We start from the raw sequence: 18,632 nt of genomic DNA, 5'->3' as shown, positions 1-18,632 counted from the left end.
ACATGTTTATATAACTTTAAAACTATAATTTCAGAAGTACGAACAAATTCTTTGGTTTTACTGAAAATAATTTTATTAAAATAAAGAGGTAAACGCAAATGACTTAAATGACACACAAGCTAAAAATGAGTATACACCTAATGAAGTGCTAAATAAGTCTTTTTGAGTTTCCGCCCAATTAATGTATTCTTCATTCAATCTTAGATTAAACATTAAGAAAAATTTTTTTTTTGATTTTATGAATTTAAAATGGAAACATCAATTTAAGAATAAAGATTTTATATTTATACATGTTTCCAATAACTAGCGTAGTTTGTGTGAGCAAAGAACTGATATAGTTTTCCTAAGGTATTTAGGAGTATTTCATTGCATTAGTTTCTAGTAAAATATTAGTGTAAATGGTCAAAAAGTGATATGATTTCTTGCATATTGAAATTATATATGAATGGCCAGCTGTCAAGATGCTGTTACAAAACATATAATAACATCATCAGCTCCTCAAATTATAGTGATTATTTTGACTAATCATAAGGACCCTTCTACATTACACTTGAGGGGGCTTCCACCATAGTATATTGCTGGTACTTATTTCATATATTTCAGGGATGGACAGAATTTGAAAACTGAGTCACAGAATTAGATAACTCTATTTCATGATCTATCCTATTTCAAATCAACAGTGTGTAATTTTAAACAAACATTGAATAATATTTTTAAATTACTTGAATGAGTTTTCTATTCTTTTAAATTAATTTCCATTTTGACAGGATTTCATTTTATTAGTTTTGAAGCTTAACAAGAGCTTTTATTCATTTAGATTTTATTTTTCAGTTTCTAGAAGTTATCACCTTTTACTCATATTTTTAGTTTCTTACTTCTTAGCTTTTTTCCAAAGCACCTTCTTCAATAAATTTTAGCAACTATTTCCTGGTTATTTATGTCATTAATAGATCTACCTTCATCACTTGCCACCAATTTCATTGACATCTTCCTGTCTTACTGTAAAAACAATTATATTTACTAACAGTTTCATAACTGACAGTTACTAATGAATTTTCATTAAAATCTATTTCATTATCATTGATAATTATTTGCTTACAGTTTAACTTATTAACACTCTTTACTAACAGCAGTCAGTTTAAGGATGGCAGACATACCATTAGTAACTGTCAGTTATGAAAGTGTTAGCAAATATAATTGTATTTACAGTAAGGCAGGAAGATGTCAATGAAATTGGTGGCAAGTGATGAAGGTAGATCTATTAATGACATAAATAACCAGGAAATAGTTGCTAAAATTTATCGAAGAACATGCTTTGGAAATAGATAAGAAGAAACTAGAGGTAAGAGTAAAAAGTGATAACTTATAGAAACTGAAAAATAAAATCTATATGAATAAAAGCTATTGTTAGGCTTCAAAACTAATAAAATGAAATCCTGTCTAAATGGAAATTAATTTAAAAGGACAGAAAACTCATTCAAGTAATTTTGAAATAATATTCAATGTTTGTTTAAAATTATACAATGTTGATTTCAGACAATGTTTTTTTTTTTGTAAGATAACCTAGGTATTTAACAATTATTTTGTAAGATAATCTAGGCATTTAACTATTATTAACTTTATTTCATGTTCTATCCTATTTTAAGAAGTCAAGTAATATTTCAGATCCATTGAAACATGCAAATAAGACAAATATTTGCTACAGCTATCAATGAAAAATAAGAATAATACAAATAACATTGTTAAACATCAGAATCAATAATCTCTGAGAGTTCATAAATATCTTCTTGAGTAGACTGGTTTGTAGCACTGGATGAAAAACGTCCAGATACCTGAAAGAGAAAAATAAACTGAAAAAAGTACTTATAAAGAAGGTAAACATTCATACAACAAAATAAACCTCTTTTTTTTATGTTAAAAAAATTGTATGCAGAAAATAAAATAAAATTGAGATTTAAAATATCAGTTTGGAATGCAGAAAGCAGATATATTTACTATATATTTTATAGCTCTTAACAGCAGAAAACAATTTTATATACCAATCTATCTTTTGTTAAAGAACATCATGATTGAAACTATTTTCCGTTGATATATGTCAAGTTTAATGAAGCAATATGACTTGCAGAAAATATCAATTCTATTTTTTGGTAGATTCAGCAAAAGAATACATTTGATTAAAAATTCCTCAAGGTAGTGCTCCAGCATGGTCACAAGCTAATGACTGAAACAAATAATAGATAAAACACAGAAATTTATATGAGAACCTTATACATGCTAGGAGTAAAGTCCCCCCTTCGGTCATGAATGACCATGGGATTGTACTTAGAAAGTTCCCCTCTGAGGCACAAGTCCGGGCAAGGTTGTGTATGGAAGACCAGCAGTTGCCCATGCATACCAGTCTCCCCTCTCCAAACCACCAATGTTATCCAAAAGAAAGGTAAAGGCTGATACAGCTTGGCACCAGTGATGTTGCAACTCACTGAGTGAACTGGAATAATGTGAAATAAAATATCTTGCTCAAGAGCACAATACATAGCCTGATCCAGGAATTGAACTCACTACCTCATGATTGTGATCCTGATGCTCTAACCTCTGAGCCATGCACCTTCACTATGCTAGGAGTACATATCACTAATTTACATTCTGTATTACTATACTAGAAGTGGCTGGTAAGAAATTTGCTTTTCAACCTCATCGTTCTGGATTCAGTCCCACTGTGTGGCATCTTGGGTGTCTTCTACTATAACCCTGGGCTGACCCAAAGCCTTGTGAGTAGATTTGATAGACGGAAACCAATAGAAACTTGTTGTATGCATATATGTAAGTATTTTGTGTGTGGTGTGTGTGTGTGTGTGTATGTGTTTGTTTGTGTGTTTGTGTTGTTCCCACCATCACTTGACAACAGCTGTCGGCTTGTTTACATCCTTGTAACTTAGCAGTTTAGCAAAAGAAACCGATAGAGTAAATATCAGACTAAAAAAAAGAAGAAAAAAAAAGGATAATAAGTACTGAAGATAAATAAATGAAAAAAAGTATTGCTAAAATAACTTTTCTTACAGTCTTTGGTCTTTGTGTTAACTTCTTGTGATCACACACTTGATTGTCATAAATATCAATTGAAAGATTACGCTTCTTCGCCCATGACGCGTCAACATTTCGCAAGTTAGCTGGTTTAGATAGCAATGTTCTGTCTAAAATAAAAATTAAATATAACTGAACTTGAAATATGGTTAAAGAACAGATGAAAATAATAACACAATAAATGAAAATATTCTAAAACTATAAGATGAAAATGTCACCAAATCAATAAAACTTACAGGTGACTGATTTTGTGGTTTTGATTCTCATCTGTAACAAATGTTGGCATTTTGAAAGACACCCTCAATTTTATTGCCAATGCTTCAATATATAAAATACAATCATACCAGAGCTAAGCTTTGATATTTAATGAAATGATGCTGTTATCTGAAGCAATGTATCAGTTTCACAAATATCAGGCGGCAAGCCATTCTATTCTTCATGCCAGTAATATTATTCCTGTCATTTATAAATACAGGATATGTCACTTTATGTTGTAGCAAGAACAGGTTGTGTTGTTGCATAAAAAGATCATTAAGTTTTGCTTATATATGTAGAGAGAAGACTGCGCTGGTTTGGTCATGTGATGTGGATGGATGCCGGCAGCTCCATAAAGAGACACTGATCTCTCAAAGTGGATGGAACACATGGAAATGGGGAGACCCAGGAAAACATGGATGAAGTACAGAAAAACAACCTTAGGAAGCTAAACCTTTCAGGTGAGATGACAAAGGACCGAGATACCTGGCCCCTGGCCATACTCAAGAAGATCCACACCCCACATCAGAAGTGTTAAGACCGATTTGGGAATCAGGCTGACTCCGCGGGTAAATTAAAAACATTCCAGGCCAAATCTGGACCCGCAATCCTGAAATTTTCGATTCCCAAATATTCGTTACGGGCATACAAAAAAAAAAAAAACATTAAGGGGAGATAACTAATAAGGGAAGCGAAGGGAAGTAAGTCAACTTAACTGCCAAAATGAGTTTACAAAACACCAAAATTAGTTTAGTTTGGAATTGGAAATTGATCAAGATGTCACATAGAAGACCAGCGGCACTGCAGTTTATTGTACCTGAGTGGAAATCCTCAATCACGAAACAATGTTAGAAGAATCGTGGAATATTACAAAATTTGCAGAATCATGCAACAACATTCTTCAATGGTTGGCACAGTGCTGTTTAATTATGGACAGGTACACCTGTGAATATTGCAATTCATCTTGTGGCTCTATCACATGTGGTGGACGGAAAAGTTTGGTACTGCAAGCTTTGTAAACACAAAAATCAATCCGTCACAGATCATACTTTGACAAAAGCCATGTGCCCCTGATAACATCCTTTTAATCATTTGTTGTTGGTCATGTGATATGTTGCAAAATGATATGATGCATGAATCTTCCATACAAAGTAGAACTATGATCATAGATTGGAGTAATTTCTGTCGAGCAATATGTGATGCTTGGCTTAAACAAAATTCAATGCAAATCGGCAGCATTGATGCTAATGGGCAACCAGTTGTTGTGGTGATAGTTCAAAAGACTTCAGTTTCCAGTGTGAGTGAGCTATGCACTGTCAATCAATAGGTCCCAAGTACAATCACAGAAAGTAACTGGGGTTCATCTCATGGCTAGCTCTAGGTTGGTTGTTCAAGGGTTGGGAGTGGAAACAAGTTATTGGTTCTGACACCAAACGGGAAGGCCAAACATGTTTATTATGCAGATTTGCAATAAGTTCTAAATAGACAAATTATATCATTGTTTTGATGAAAACTGTTAATTGTTTGTAAAATTTAATATGTACTCAATGCATGTAAAGAAGTGTCAGTGTTGGGCCCAAGGCCCAATGAAGAACCCTCTGCAAGAGCTAGCTTAAAAGCCACCCAATAGGGTGGTTTTTAAGCTAGTATATATATGTATATATATGTATATATATATATATATATATATATATATATATATATATATATATATATATATGTATAAATAAATATATATATATATATATATAGTACTCTAATATAAAAAGCAACTTTGACCAGTTGCCTGGTTTTGTGTGTGTGTGTGTGTGTGTGTGCACGTGTGTATGTGCATGCATATGTGTGCATGTACAAATACATTTATAGTTGTGTCTTTTATTTTTAGGTTGAAAACCCAAGCCTGGACAAGTGCTACCAGTTGACATGCTTGAATCTGAGAGCAATCTTTCTCTTCAATTTTATTTGCATCATGTCATAGATTAATAATCCTCTGACATTCTTCTGCTACTGCCTGCTGTGTTGAATTTTGGTCGTGTTCTAATTTTGTTAATATCCAGGAATGTTTATCGGCATCTTTGCATGCAATAAGCCCTTAAACAAAAATTAGAGACTTGAGCATGTCTGGGGTTAACTCATTCAATTTGAATTTCTTACACTTTCTGTTAACCAATCCAGCATAGGTCATCATCTTTTTTGACCAAATTTAAACATTGCCAGCGAGTATTGTATAAGGAACTACCTTCACTGAAGATTTTCGATAAAATATTGTTCCATTGAAACAAATCTCACCAGGCTTCTTTGATTGGCTTTTTTGTGTTCGGCATGGGATAATTTTCATAAAAGTAGCCATACCTTTTTCTCATCAGACCAACTTTTACACTCTTCTTTGAAGATTTCTTCATATCTACAAAAATATGCAGAGAAGGTAAAACCTTCTGGGTTGTATTTGAATTGTCCAATTGAGTTTGCTATGCTGTCTGGTGGGTACAAACCGGAAGTATTTTCAGACTTCTTCAACATTAATTCCAGCAACTGTTGGTTTTGTTATTGTTGCTGTTGTAGTTGCTGCTGCTGCTGCTGCTGTAGCTGCTGTTGTTGTTGCTGCTGTTGCTGTTGCAACTGTGCCACAGAGGCCAATAAGTTCTCCATGTTAAACAATTTTTTCTTTGATTTCATAACAAAAAATATTTAAACAGCCAACACAAGCTTCAAACAACTCATCACCACTTTTATATCCTTGTATTGGATGTATATAATTAACAAAGCAGTGGTGAAGAAAGTATATATACATGACACACTACTGTTACTATTACATGAGACTCAATGCTCTATATAACGGCTGACAGTAAACTGCTTACCAACCCGAACTTCCAATTGCTCAGTTCTTTAATTTATAACAATGAATTAGTCTACCTTTACACTTGGTGGGTGCTTGGAATCCTTCCACAATATGTGTGTGTGTGTGTGTGTGTGTGTGTGTGTGTGAACGACCATGGGATTGCACCTAGCAAGTTCCCCTCTGAGGCACAAGTCTATGCAACTTCACTATATATATATGTGTGTATGTGTGTCTATATGTATATATGTCATAAGTATACATCTGACTGATGATTACCTAGATTTATAAATTACTATACTTACAACCATACGAAGGTGTGACAGGTTCAGATCTCTGTTGAATAGGTGTAGGACTTCTCCAGGCTTGGTTTTCAACCTAAAAATAAAAGACACAACTATAAATGTGTTTTGTACATGCACACATATGCACACACACACACATTAATCAGAGTTTACAGTACCATAGATCTATCACAGCTGATTTTACCAGTTGGTTTTACAGAAGATATTATATAACTGGGCAATTATCTAATATTTGATAGCAGGTATGGTAATAATGTTGCAACTGCTCTCCGTTACTGGAGGTGAGGAAGTATCACATTCAATTTGTAGGTGTTGTGAAGCAGATGAAAGTTGCAGGAGATAATTGAGGGAATTATCAAGATTTATGTCACTTGGCCCCTCAACCAGCTTTGGTCTCTAGAGAGACCATGCTTTGGCAATACTGAGGTGGTGTAAGTCAGTGAGCTGGTAGAATTGTTAGCACTCCAGGTAAAATGCTTATCAGCATTTTGCCTGTCTTTACATTTGGAGTTCAAATTCTGCTGTGGTCGACTTTGCCTTTCATCTTTTCGGGGTTGATGAATTAAGTACCAGTGAAACACTGAGATCGATGTAATTGACTTATTCTCTCCCCGCAAAATGCTGGCCTGTACCTAGATTTGAAATCAATATTGATGCAGGGTGGGGTAAATGGTTACACACTTGATAGGCTAAGGAAGGACCTTGCCCACACCATGAATTTTCTTGGTCTCAAGATCACAATTGAAACCTTCCTGAAGATAGTTGATTTGCTTGATGTAACTTTGGACTTAGAATCTGGTACCTATAGGCCATTTAGGGAGCCAAATGAGAGGCTGGCAACATTAACACAGCTTCCTGTCATCCAGCCACAGTGTTCTGGAACCTAGTGAAGGAGGTCAGCAGTAAAGAGATTTTCAGTGTTGTTGCCCCATACTATAATAAGTTTCTGACTGTCAGCCCAACCCTAACCTCACCAGGAGAAAATGCTACCAGAAAGTGTTGTGCTCTCTCTTCCCTAAGTGTGAAAACTTGTGTGGATAAGATCTTCCTTAGCTTAGTGAGTAAACACTTTCTTGAATGTATAGGCTTTGTAACATTTTTAATAGATACACTTTAAGAGATATATATTAGTGACAGAGGCAGCATTAATACCAAAATGTAACATTTATTTCCACTTAAGCATGTATGTTCAGTTAGAACAAACTTTACTGTGGTAGATACCATAAGCGAAACTTTCATATAGGCTTTTGATACAAAATGCATGCTCATTTAAGAGTTTCTTTTAGCTGTGATAGATTCCCATCTGAGACAGAAGCAGGATGCTCATGCAGAATTAACACCACATGTCCCCTTCGTGGCCAGTGCAACATGGAAACAGTTGAATGGGAGGCAGAGGTAATGTTACAAGCTAATGAACCACTTTTCATTTTTTTCAGTGCTATTGCTTCTGAGAATGAGAAGTTTACAACAACTATTTGAGATTTAAGTGATTTGGTCATGGACTGGTAAACCACTTAACTTCCCAAGGAAATATTTTAAATTTATACATAAATTTACTAACCAAGGTGCGTAAAATATCAACTTTTTGAAATGCCATTTTCTTCAGAGTCCTCTCCTGTCTAAGTGATTTCTTTATATTGATTAGGCTTTTTTGAGATATTTGACTACTTCCTTCAGTCCAGTTGACAACACGGTTATAACTTTCACCAAGAAGTTTCAGCTCATTATTTTTCTTTTTTAACTCCTGTTCCTGTTAGTGTGAATGAAAACAGTGCAGCAATAGTTTTGAGGGGAACAAAAATTATAGAACACTTAGCAAAGACAATTGTTGCAGTTTTGAAGTTCAATTCTATTCTGTTTGCAATACATTTTCATCAAGTTTTACATTAATTGGATGCATTTGTAAGCTGAGTTACTGTTATTACAACTTGAAAATTTTTTGACAATGGATTTCATCTGCTACACTAACTACATTTTGATCAGTTCAAATTTTGAGCAAAGCTAGGTACTCTATATATCCACATAAACATATTTCTATAATGTAAATATAAGATAACAGAAGAGAATCAATAATCCAACTGATCAAAACAGTGTGTAGCAGACAAATACAGAAATGATGAAATTATTATTAAAAAAAATTTTTATTATCAATCTTAATGTGATCCTTAGGGTAGAATTAAAATAATTACTGTCAAGCATAGTGTTTCAGGATGGTTGTACAAAGACATCAAATACAAGTGTATAGTTCTGATAATCAAACACACACACACATATGTTGCATACATATATCAGTCTAATGCTGGGGTGTTCGTAGCAGAGATGCATCAGCATTAGATTGATGTGCCTCTTCTGAAGGTCCAGTTTTATAAATCACACAATAAGGGTCTTTTACTGATTAGAAATTTTAGGAAAGTAAAAGTACTGCCCTTTGTGAATTGAGGAAAATCTAGTAAATCTGTCTTACTTTTAAACTAACTGTTCTGCTGGGTTAGAAGCTTTCTGCGATGGCATTTATTCTTGAAAATGGCAAAAGAACTTCCTCTGGAATAGTTCAAAACTTGGTCAAATACCTTGATCCCTTCTTTCTCTAAACTAATGACCTATACTTTCTTCTTCTTTTTCTTCTTCTTCTTCTTCTCCTCTCTCTCTCTCTCTCTCTCTCTCTCTCTCTCTGTCTCTCTCTCTTTCATTTCCAACCATATTCATTTCTAACTTAATAAGGCCATCTTACACCCCCTTTAACTTTAGTACTTCTTTTATGATTACAAATTGTCCAGAAATGAGGTCATCCAAAACATCCTACAATGAGGACTTCATATCATTCACTACGCAGCTAAAAGATGTCTGTAGATTTCACCAATACAAACATTTTACAAATCATAGTATCTGAAACTAATTAAAGTTAAATGTTATTGATAGACTTTCCCAAAGTTAAGTCCTTTAAATGGAAATCATCCAATCCTTCCTTTGAAAATTATAGTAGCTATCAAAATGAAAGCTGACTGATAGGAATCAAAACTTTTTTAAACAATGTCAGTTGTTGTGGTTCTGGTATACTTTTATCTGGCAGCGATGTGTCTTTTTATAACGTGTGTTATAAAGAGGCATGTGTAGTTGTGTGATTAAAAAGCTTAATTCCCACCATTCATGTATCTTGGATTCAGTTCAACTGCCTGATATATATATATATATATATATATATATATATGTATATATATGTGTATATATAAAGTAGACTTACTTGCAAAAAAGGACGTGTGCGTTCAATAATGTAATAATACAAAGAATATATATACATGTATACACACATATATGTACATACTTACATCTACATGTGTATATATATGCATATCAGGGTACAGGACGTTAGAACAATGAACTACAGACGACGGAACGAACACATAGGAAAACGGAAAGCCACTTGGAATATTCCTTCATCAGCTGTCTCTATTCTAACCTGACGTTTCGAAGATAAGACAGAACGTACTCTAGAATAGTCTCTTCCTGAGTAGTGGATCAACCCACTACACAGAGGAATCCAAGGTGGCAAACACAAACCAAGACAGGAAAAATTGGACAGTGAAAACAACATTCAAAAGCCGTACGGCCAAAGATTCGCGTTTGACCGTACGGCTTTTGAATGTTGTTTTCACTGTACAATTTTTCCTGTCTTGGTTTGTGTTTGCCACCTTGGATTCCTCTGTGTAGTGGGTTGATCCACTACTCAGGAAGAGGCTATTCTAGAGTACGTTCTGTCTTATCTTCGAAACGTCAGGTTAGAATAGAGACAGCTGATGAAGGAATATTCCAAGTGGCTTTCCGTTTTCCTATGTGTTCGTTCCGTTGTCTGTAGTTCATTGTTCTAACGTCCTGTACCCTGATATGCATATATATACACATGTAGATGTAAGTATGTACATATATGTGTGTATACATGTATATATATTGTTTGTATTATATGTATATATATATATATATATATAGAGAGAGAGAGAGAGAGAGAGAACGTGTGTGTGTGCTCTTGTAAGTGAGCATTACTGCTATATAAATGATGTAGTTCATTTCCAGTCTTCCAGAGAGAGCATGATGTTTGGCTATGTGAAATTTTTTATCTTTCTTGGAAACATGCAAGCATGGAAAAGTGGATGATGAGGATGAAGATGAAGTGTGGAATGAAAACATGAAAGTGAAAATGAAATGGTAATTGCAAATCAAACTTCTATATTCCCTACCAAACAAATAAAAAAACTCATACTTACCAGGTTATCTATCTGTTCCTGTTTGAATAGTTCTATATGGTGCTTGAACTGATTGTTCTGTTGTAACATGTACATATTCTCTTCCTTTTCATTTAGCTAGAGTTAATAAGAACATTTATCATTCTGCCTAGACAAGACTATGTACAATTTATTTAAGGAAATTCCTAGAATGCAAAAATCACATTTAAGACATTATCACTGTAACTAAGAACTGTTAAAAGGTATTCCTAATCACCTTAATCATTTGATCATTAAGTTAAGACTGATTAAAAGAATATATTTGTATATATGTTTTGTATGCAAACAAATGGATAGAGGTATGGTTGTTTGGTAAGAAGTTTGTTTTCTAACCACATGGTTCTGAGTTTAGTCCCACTAGGTGGCACCTTGGGCATGTGTCGTCTACTATAGCCTCAGTCCAACCAAAACCTTGTGGGTGGATTTGGTAGATGGAAACTGAAAGGAGCCCATTGTATATGTATGTGTGTGTGTCTTTGTGTTTGTCCCCAACCACTGCTTGATAACCTGTGTTGATGTGTTTATGTCCTCATAACTTAGCAGTTTGGCAAAAGAGTCCAATAGAATGAGTACCAGGCTTTACAAAAAAAATAATAAGTACTGGGGTTGGTTTGTTTGACTAAAAAATTCTTCAAGACAGTGTCCCAGCATGGCCACAGTCTGAAACAAGTAAAATATAAAATATGTAGCATGTACATCAGGTTATATTCGTGGCATATAGGTCAACAAATTGGCAGTTTATTTTTGCCAACAGCTATGTCAACACCACACAAGTTGGCATAAACAGACATGCCTATATCCTATATGATTACCTTTTAGATTAAATCATATGCTCAGATACGCAGACATTAAGAGAAATTCTTGTGTCATCACTTTTGGAGCAGTCTATTAGAGTGCCTACTTTATCAACAGATGTGACTATCAACACTTCCTGGACTGATCAACTAATCCACTGACTTCATCAAAAGATGTGCTGATGTCATCATCATTTAGAAATGATTGTCAGACTTTACAAGCACTACACCAGTCTATCATCACACTAATATTTCTACCAAGCATCAATAATACTCCTGTTACTTCATCAGTGGTCATGAAAACTAGATTGGGATGATCAGTACACTAGCCAGCTGGATTCTGTTGTGTGCAGTGGAAACATTCACCATTTCAAAAGCAGGTATTGATTTCTTTTCTTTTTTGTGGACAGTAATCTAAGAGGTAACTAATACAGTAAATACTGCATGTTGTTATAATCATGGGAGTCCAGTGCTTCAAAAAGTAGATTCACAAATTGGCAGTTTGCTTTTCTCAATAACTGTCAAACAATAAAAACTTGGCATCAATAGGCTTTATTATAACATTAACTTTCAGGTCAATCAAGTGGCACAATAGCCATTCATCAATCCAGATACACTAGCAGCAGCAAAGATCTCCATGTCATCACCTTCTGGATTAATCAATTATTTCACTTACTTCATCAGCTGATGAAGTGCCATCACCATATAGACTAATGAACAACTTAAACGGATGCTATATTAACAGGCATCTCTGTCACACAGAGAGGTTTAACAAGTAGAGATTAACTACCTTCATGTTTTTATCAGCAATCATTTCCTAGTTTGACAAATAGAAAGGAAAACAAGCACAACTCTACAGCCACACAGAGAAACAATACAACAACCTGGGCCTTTTCATAGCCAAATTTCCACTAATGATACAGTATGTATATTTTCTTCCCACACTGTACATATATACAAAACATACGCACACACAGATGCATGCATGCACGCACACACACACACTTTACACACATGCATGCAAATGCATATACATATGTATATAATTTCTCCCCAAACATGGAGAACACTGTGTTCATCTTCATCTTAGTAACATTCTTTCAAGTTTATTTCTGACATTCATTCTTTCTGTATTATTTCGGTGAATTGTTTTCTTGAGGTCACAATAGAAGCTTCCTATCATATATACTATTTATAATGACTAGAACAGCTTGTCATAGCTACAGAAGTTTATTAACCAGTAGAGAATGTAAATAAATCCCTGCAGTTTTGTTCACCATGCACTGAATGTATATTTTTCTACAGCACATAATAAATGATAAAATATGAACACAACCCAGTACTCATTTTTCTTACTGCACGCTGTTTATTGATATCCAAACCCAGATATAATATATTGGGGTAGCAAGAAAGTAATTTCAGTTTTTTAGTGTGAAATAAAAGTCATTTTTTCATACAAAGAATGAACTTTAATCAATTATATATTTTCCATTTTGTTTGATGACCTTTTGCCATCTTTCTGGCAACTTCATGATTCCACGCTCATAGAACTTCTGATCCTTATCAGCCAAACACTGAAGCAAGTGCGATTTCAGGTCATCATTATTATTGAAAGTTTTACCATTCAAAGAATTTTGCAAACTTCAAAATAAATGGCCCTGATGGTGCAAGGTCAGAGCTATATGGTGGATGTGACATCACTTCCCAACCAAACAATAATACTTTTTCACAAGTTAGCAAAGATATGTGTGGTCTATCGTTGTCATGGTGGAACACAATTCCTTTACAGCTTGCCAGTTCTGGCCATTTTTGTTTAATCGCTTCCTCCAGTTTCATTAGTTGTTGACAGTAAACATCTCAATTGATATTTGGTTCCTTGGAAGCAACTCAAAATACACAACACCCATGTAATCCCACCAAATTGACAGCATGACCTTTTTTTGAAGCAATTCAGCTTTCCATGTGGTTTGTGTTGGTTCATTACACTTGGACCATGATCGTTTTTGATTAATGTTTTTGTAGACAATCCATTTTTCATCACCAGTGATGATTCATTCCAAAAACAGGTTAATTTCATTGCATTTGAGATGCATATCGTAAATATTGATTCATTGTGTTAAGTGAATCCCTTTCAATTTATGTGGAACCCAAATATCAAGCTTCTTAAGTCCAAGACAGTTTAAGTGATTTTCAATTGCTGTGTGTGGTACAGTTAACCTCTCTGCAATCTTTCGCACAGTTATATGACAATCAGATTCAATTATGGCTTTGATTTGGTCAACATCAACTTTAGTAGGTCAAATAGAACAGCTTTTTTTGCCTTTATGGAAATAAAAAAGCAAAATATGGTGAAAATGTTTGTATTTGCACTCGATTTTAAAACTGACACTGAACTAACAACTGTAAACAAAATTGCGTGCAATTTGCTTCTAAAGTAAGTTAGAAGTAACGGCTATCAAATGTCAGAAGGAAAAAATCATAACATTGAAAAAAGTCATTCAAAAGCATTGTAACTCTATCAGTGAAAAACGAAATTACTTTCTTGCCAACCCAATAAAAATCTGTTTATAGAAACCTCCTTTTGAAGAAAACTTAATAATAATGATTTATAATACACAAAATTCTTACCTCTGCATTGAGTTGATTTTTGACTGAAGAACATTCTTTGACTAAAATGGATAATTCTTTCCTGAGAACAATTAATTGTTGTTTTAATAGTCTTGATTCTTCAGATGTTATTAGCTTTAATTCAACATTTGTTTTCTTTAGGCTTTCCACTTCTTTCATTAGGGAATTTATCTTTAATAAATAAAATGCAATCATTCATCCTCAAATATAAAAAGTAAAGGCCTCCTTTGGTCATGAATGACCATGGGATTGCACCTAGAAAGTCTGGAGCATGCTAGCTTTGAAATAGTAGTGAAATCTCCTTCTAATAATACACTAACATCATAAAAATGAAATGTTTCACTGGATAATGTAGTCTTAAGGACACTCTGAAACAATGATGGGTTGATCAGGATGATTACAGCTGGAATATCTTTGACCATTGGTCTGTTTTATGATTGAGCAGGTGCTCAACCATTATAAACACATATTGATCATCAGAAAATATTCCAACAGACTATTATTTTCAACAGTGGTACAGATAATTTGTTACCTGGTCTAACACCACCACTCGGTCCTTAGATCCCTTTAGCAGAGTCCACTCTGCTTTAAACATTTGGGTCAAGTCTCTGATCTGAAAATAATTTCTTCCTCGTTCTTTCCCTTGTGTTGTTTTTGGGATGACTAACCACTGAAAAGTGTACATTTGTATATGTGAGTAGACACATAAATGTGCAAGCATGTGTTTCTTCATCTACATAGCTATGTTATGTATGTGGTCTCTGTATCAGTTGCCAAAAGAGAAAAGCCTTATACACAGGTAAAAAATCAACCCAAACCCATCAAACTTGGTAGATAAAATATTAGTTTCAAATTTTTGGCACAAGACTAGCAATTCTGGGGGAGAGGTTAAGTCAATTACATCAACCCCAGTGCTCAACTGGTAGTTATTTTATTGATCCTGAAAGAATGAAAGGCAAAGTTGACTTCAGCAGAATTTGAACTCAGAACATAAAAATGAATGAAATGCTGCTAAGCATTTTGTTTGGCACACTAATAATTCTGCCAGTTTGTTGCCTTCTTGGTGGACAAAATATTAAATTTTTCAATTCTTTTATATACCTAAACAGTAACACTGGCAAAAATGGAAACGTAGAAATTGATGTCAAGACTAGACTTGGTACAGCAATGGCAGCCTTCCAATGATTAAGACTCATATGGTTCTGCTCTTCCATTCATCAAAATATTAGACTTTGTCTACATGCATCTATTGTCATTCCTACAGCATTGAAGGCAAATGAAATGTGGAAATAGATGGACAGGATTTGTAAAATGGTGAATGTTTTTCATTGCCAGTGCCTTAGAAGTATTCTGAAGCTAACCTAGCCTGACCACATCACAAACAATGAAATCATGAAAAGAGTTGGCCTAACTAAAGTGCAAGACACCAGCACAGCTAGATGAAGGAAGCTGCTTGACCATGTATTGCATTTAACATTGGAAAGACCAGCAAGGACAGCCATGAGGACAGTTAAAGAAGGAAGGAGAAAGAGAGGCAGGCTGACAAAGATATAGCAAGGGATTGTGCAGGAAGAATTGACTGAGATGGGTGTTACCTGGGAAGAGGGATGCAGATTGGTCCAGAATGGCACTGCTTAGAGAACCCACATCACTCAATGCTCTTTGAGCAAATGGAGATAATATTATCAACATAAGTGTCTTAACTACTTAATATTGCTTTCTTTTCTTCAAACTTGTACAAAAGAGAAATTCACTGTTGTTACATTTGTACAACAAAACTGAAATTGCATTATTAGAAACAGCCATTCTAACTACATTAGCAGCATTGGGAGTAATTATACATATTACAATAGACACAGGCATGGCACCTTGGACAAGTGTCTTCTGCTACAGCCTCAAGCCAACCAAAGCCTTGTGAGTGGATTTAGTTGACAGAAACTGAAAGAAGTCTGTCATGCATGTGTGTATATATCTGTGTGTGTTTTGGTGCTTGTGTTTCAGCAGTTCAGCAAACGCAACCAATAGAATAAGTACCAGGCTTAAAGAAATGTACAGAGGTCGATTTGTTTGACTGAAAATTCTTCAAGGCAGTGCCCCAGCATTACCACATTCTAATGACTGAAACAAGTAAAAGATAAATGATAATAATGATGATGATGGTAATGTTGATCAAATAAATGAATGAATGGAGAGATGAATGAATACTAACTGCCTTCATATAATTAGCTTGATTAAAGTTCCGATGCCAGATGTTGATTGACCTTAGTTTCAAAATTAACAAGTTGAGTTGGTAATTTTCAGCCTGTAGTTCATGTATTTCTTCTGCCTGTTGCAACTTCTTCTGCAATTCAGATTGACCTAGAAGCAGATTTATTGATGTCAACAAACAGAGCATCAAAATTTCAAGCAAAATACAAACATTATTTTTATGTTAAGAAATCAGATATAGTTAATAAAAAATATCTGTGATTTGGAATACTTGCAACTCTGTTTCAAATTGAATGAAAATAGTCTCATCAATATAAGATATGTGTGGTGGTGCATGGCTTAGTAGTTAGGGTGTTGAATTCATAATCGTGAGATTGTGGTTTCAATTCCTAGACCAGGTGGTACAATGTGTTCTTGAGCAAAAAACACTCCATCTCATGTTGCTCTGCAATCATCCAACACCTGTTCAGGCAATATCGATTTGATTGAGGGAGTGAGCTAATGTAAGGCACATACATCTGATCACTATAAAAACAAATCATTTGTGCAGGTTGTTTGGTAAAAAAGCTGAACACTCAAATGTCATCTTTGACGAGAGATGGGAAAGCGAAATCATGAAGGCACCTGTGCCCAGTGTTGCCTTTCTGGCACTTGTGCTCGCGGCATGTGTAAGGACTTTCGAGAGAGATCTTTGCCAGTGCCCCTGGACTGGCTCTTGTGTGGGTGGCACATAAAATACACCATTTGAGCGTGGATGTTGCCAGTACCGCCTGACTGGCCTTTGTACCGGGTTGGACGGTTTGACATGGAACTGGCCAGCTGGGAAGCTGTTCAAACACCGACTGTCTGTTGTAGCATAGTTTCTATGGCCAGACGTCTCTCCTAATGCCAACCACTTTAACTGAGTCTGCTGTCTGCTTTGTACATGCCACTGGCATGGGTGCATTTATGCAGCACTGGCATGGATGCTTTTGATGTGGCACTGGCACCCGGAAGGACAAGCCTGCATGTATAGAAGACAGCAATTTTACCTAGCTTGACATGTCTTATCAAGTACAGCAAATCACAATCCCTGGTTCCTTGTAATTTCCTCAGTGAGGTCCAGCATTCAAGGATCCTTTCTCACCAATTTGTTCCACGTCTTCCTGGATCTACCCCTTCCACAGGTTCCTTCCACAATTAGAGCTCAGCACATATTTACACAGCTGTCCTCATCCATGTGCATTACATGACCAAACCAGCACAGTCTTCTCTTTTGCACACAACATCTGATGCCTCTTATACCCAGTTTTCCTCTTAAATCATTTACACTCTGTCCTGCATGCATACTGACATTATCCATCCAGTGGAGCATGCTAGCTTCATTTGTATCGAGCCTCTGCAAGTCCTCTGTAGTCAAAGCCCATGTTTCACTGCCATGTAGCATAGCTGTATGTACACAAGCATCATACAATCTGCCTTTCACTCTGTGGGAGAGGCTCTTAGTTATCAAAAAAGGTAGAAGCTCTCTGAACTTTGTCCAGCCCATTCTTATTCTAACAACTTTCAGAACTTCCTCCACCACTGCTAACTAGGTCTCCTAGTTAGCAGTGATCACCCTCAGCAATTGAGGGATCTATTGTCTGTGCATTTTCAGTGCTTATTGTACCTGCACATTTGTCAAACACGAAGACTATATTTTCTGTTAACATTCCTGTGATACCGCTACATCACTTATGTGTCCAAAGCTTGCATTGGGTACAATGTATGGAGCTTCTCCCAACACCTTTCTTACATACTGAGCAGGGCCATCTCCCTGAAGAGACTTGTGATTTGTCTGTTTTCCTACTTACTAGGACTTTGGTTTTTGATAAACTAACCCTAAGGCCCATTGATTCCAGGTCTTGCTTCCACACCTAAAATTTCTTCTCTAGGTCAGGTAGTGATTCAGCTATAAGGACAAAGTCATCAGCGTAGAGGAATTCTCATACACTAAACGACTCTGATACACTAAATTCATTGCTATACACAGTGCCAACTTTCATTTTACTGACGACATACCTACATGGCTTGTACAGCTCTCACCAACCACTCATTTATGTAGTCAATCTGGCTCGTGTGGCCACCAGACTAATAGGTTATCAGGTGATTGGCTGGCTTTCTGAAGTTGGTATTGCAGATCTTAGAAATTATGACAGAAGTCCAGTAGCCTTGTTCTCTCCTCATTACAAGAGCCAATTTCATGGTCACCATGTACAATGCATCAGTG

General features: G+C 35.4%; 1 protein-coding gene across 3 annotated transcripts in view; it reads right to left on the bottom strand.

Annotated features, from left to right (window-relative positions):
• Positions 1–55: 55 nt before the first annotated feature.
• LOC106870340 (uncharacterized) overlaps positions 56–18,632 on the bottom strand; it is a 181,922-nt gene continuing 163,345 nt past the window's right edge. For 2 of the 3 annotated variants that reach the window (XM_089349157.1, XM_089349158.1), the window contains exons 46-52: positions 16,386–16,534; positions 14,177–14,347; positions 10,737–10,832; positions 8,039–8,227; positions 6,478–6,550; positions 3,058–3,191; positions 56–1,832 (exon numbers count right to left, since the gene is read on the bottom strand). In XM_089349157.1, the coding sequence (XP_089205283.1) occupies positions 1,743–1,832; positions 3,058–3,191; positions 6,478–6,550; positions 8,039–8,227; positions 10,737–10,832; positions 14,177–14,347; positions 16,386–16,534 (902 nt within the window). In that variant the 3' untranslated portion in view covers positions 56–1,742. Of the gene's footprint in view, positions 1,833–3,057; positions 3,192–6,477; positions 6,551–8,038; positions 8,228–10,736; positions 10,833–12,891; positions 13,869–14,176; positions 14,348–16,385; positions 16,535–18,632 lie in introns of those variants that run through there. The other variant, XM_089349159.1, reaches the window with a different exon arrangement.

The sequence above is a fragment of the Octopus bimaculoides genome, chromosome 3 (assembly GCF_046866305.1).
Source record: "Octopus bimaculoides isolate indiv1 chromosome 3, ASM4686630v1, whole genome shotgun sequence".
NCBI lineage: Eukaryota > Metazoa > Mollusca > Cephalopoda > Octopoda > Octopodidae > Octopus > Octopus bimaculoides.
The sequence above is the reverse complement of the archived record's forward strand: the minus strand, read 5'-3'. Positions and strand labels throughout refer to the sequence as shown.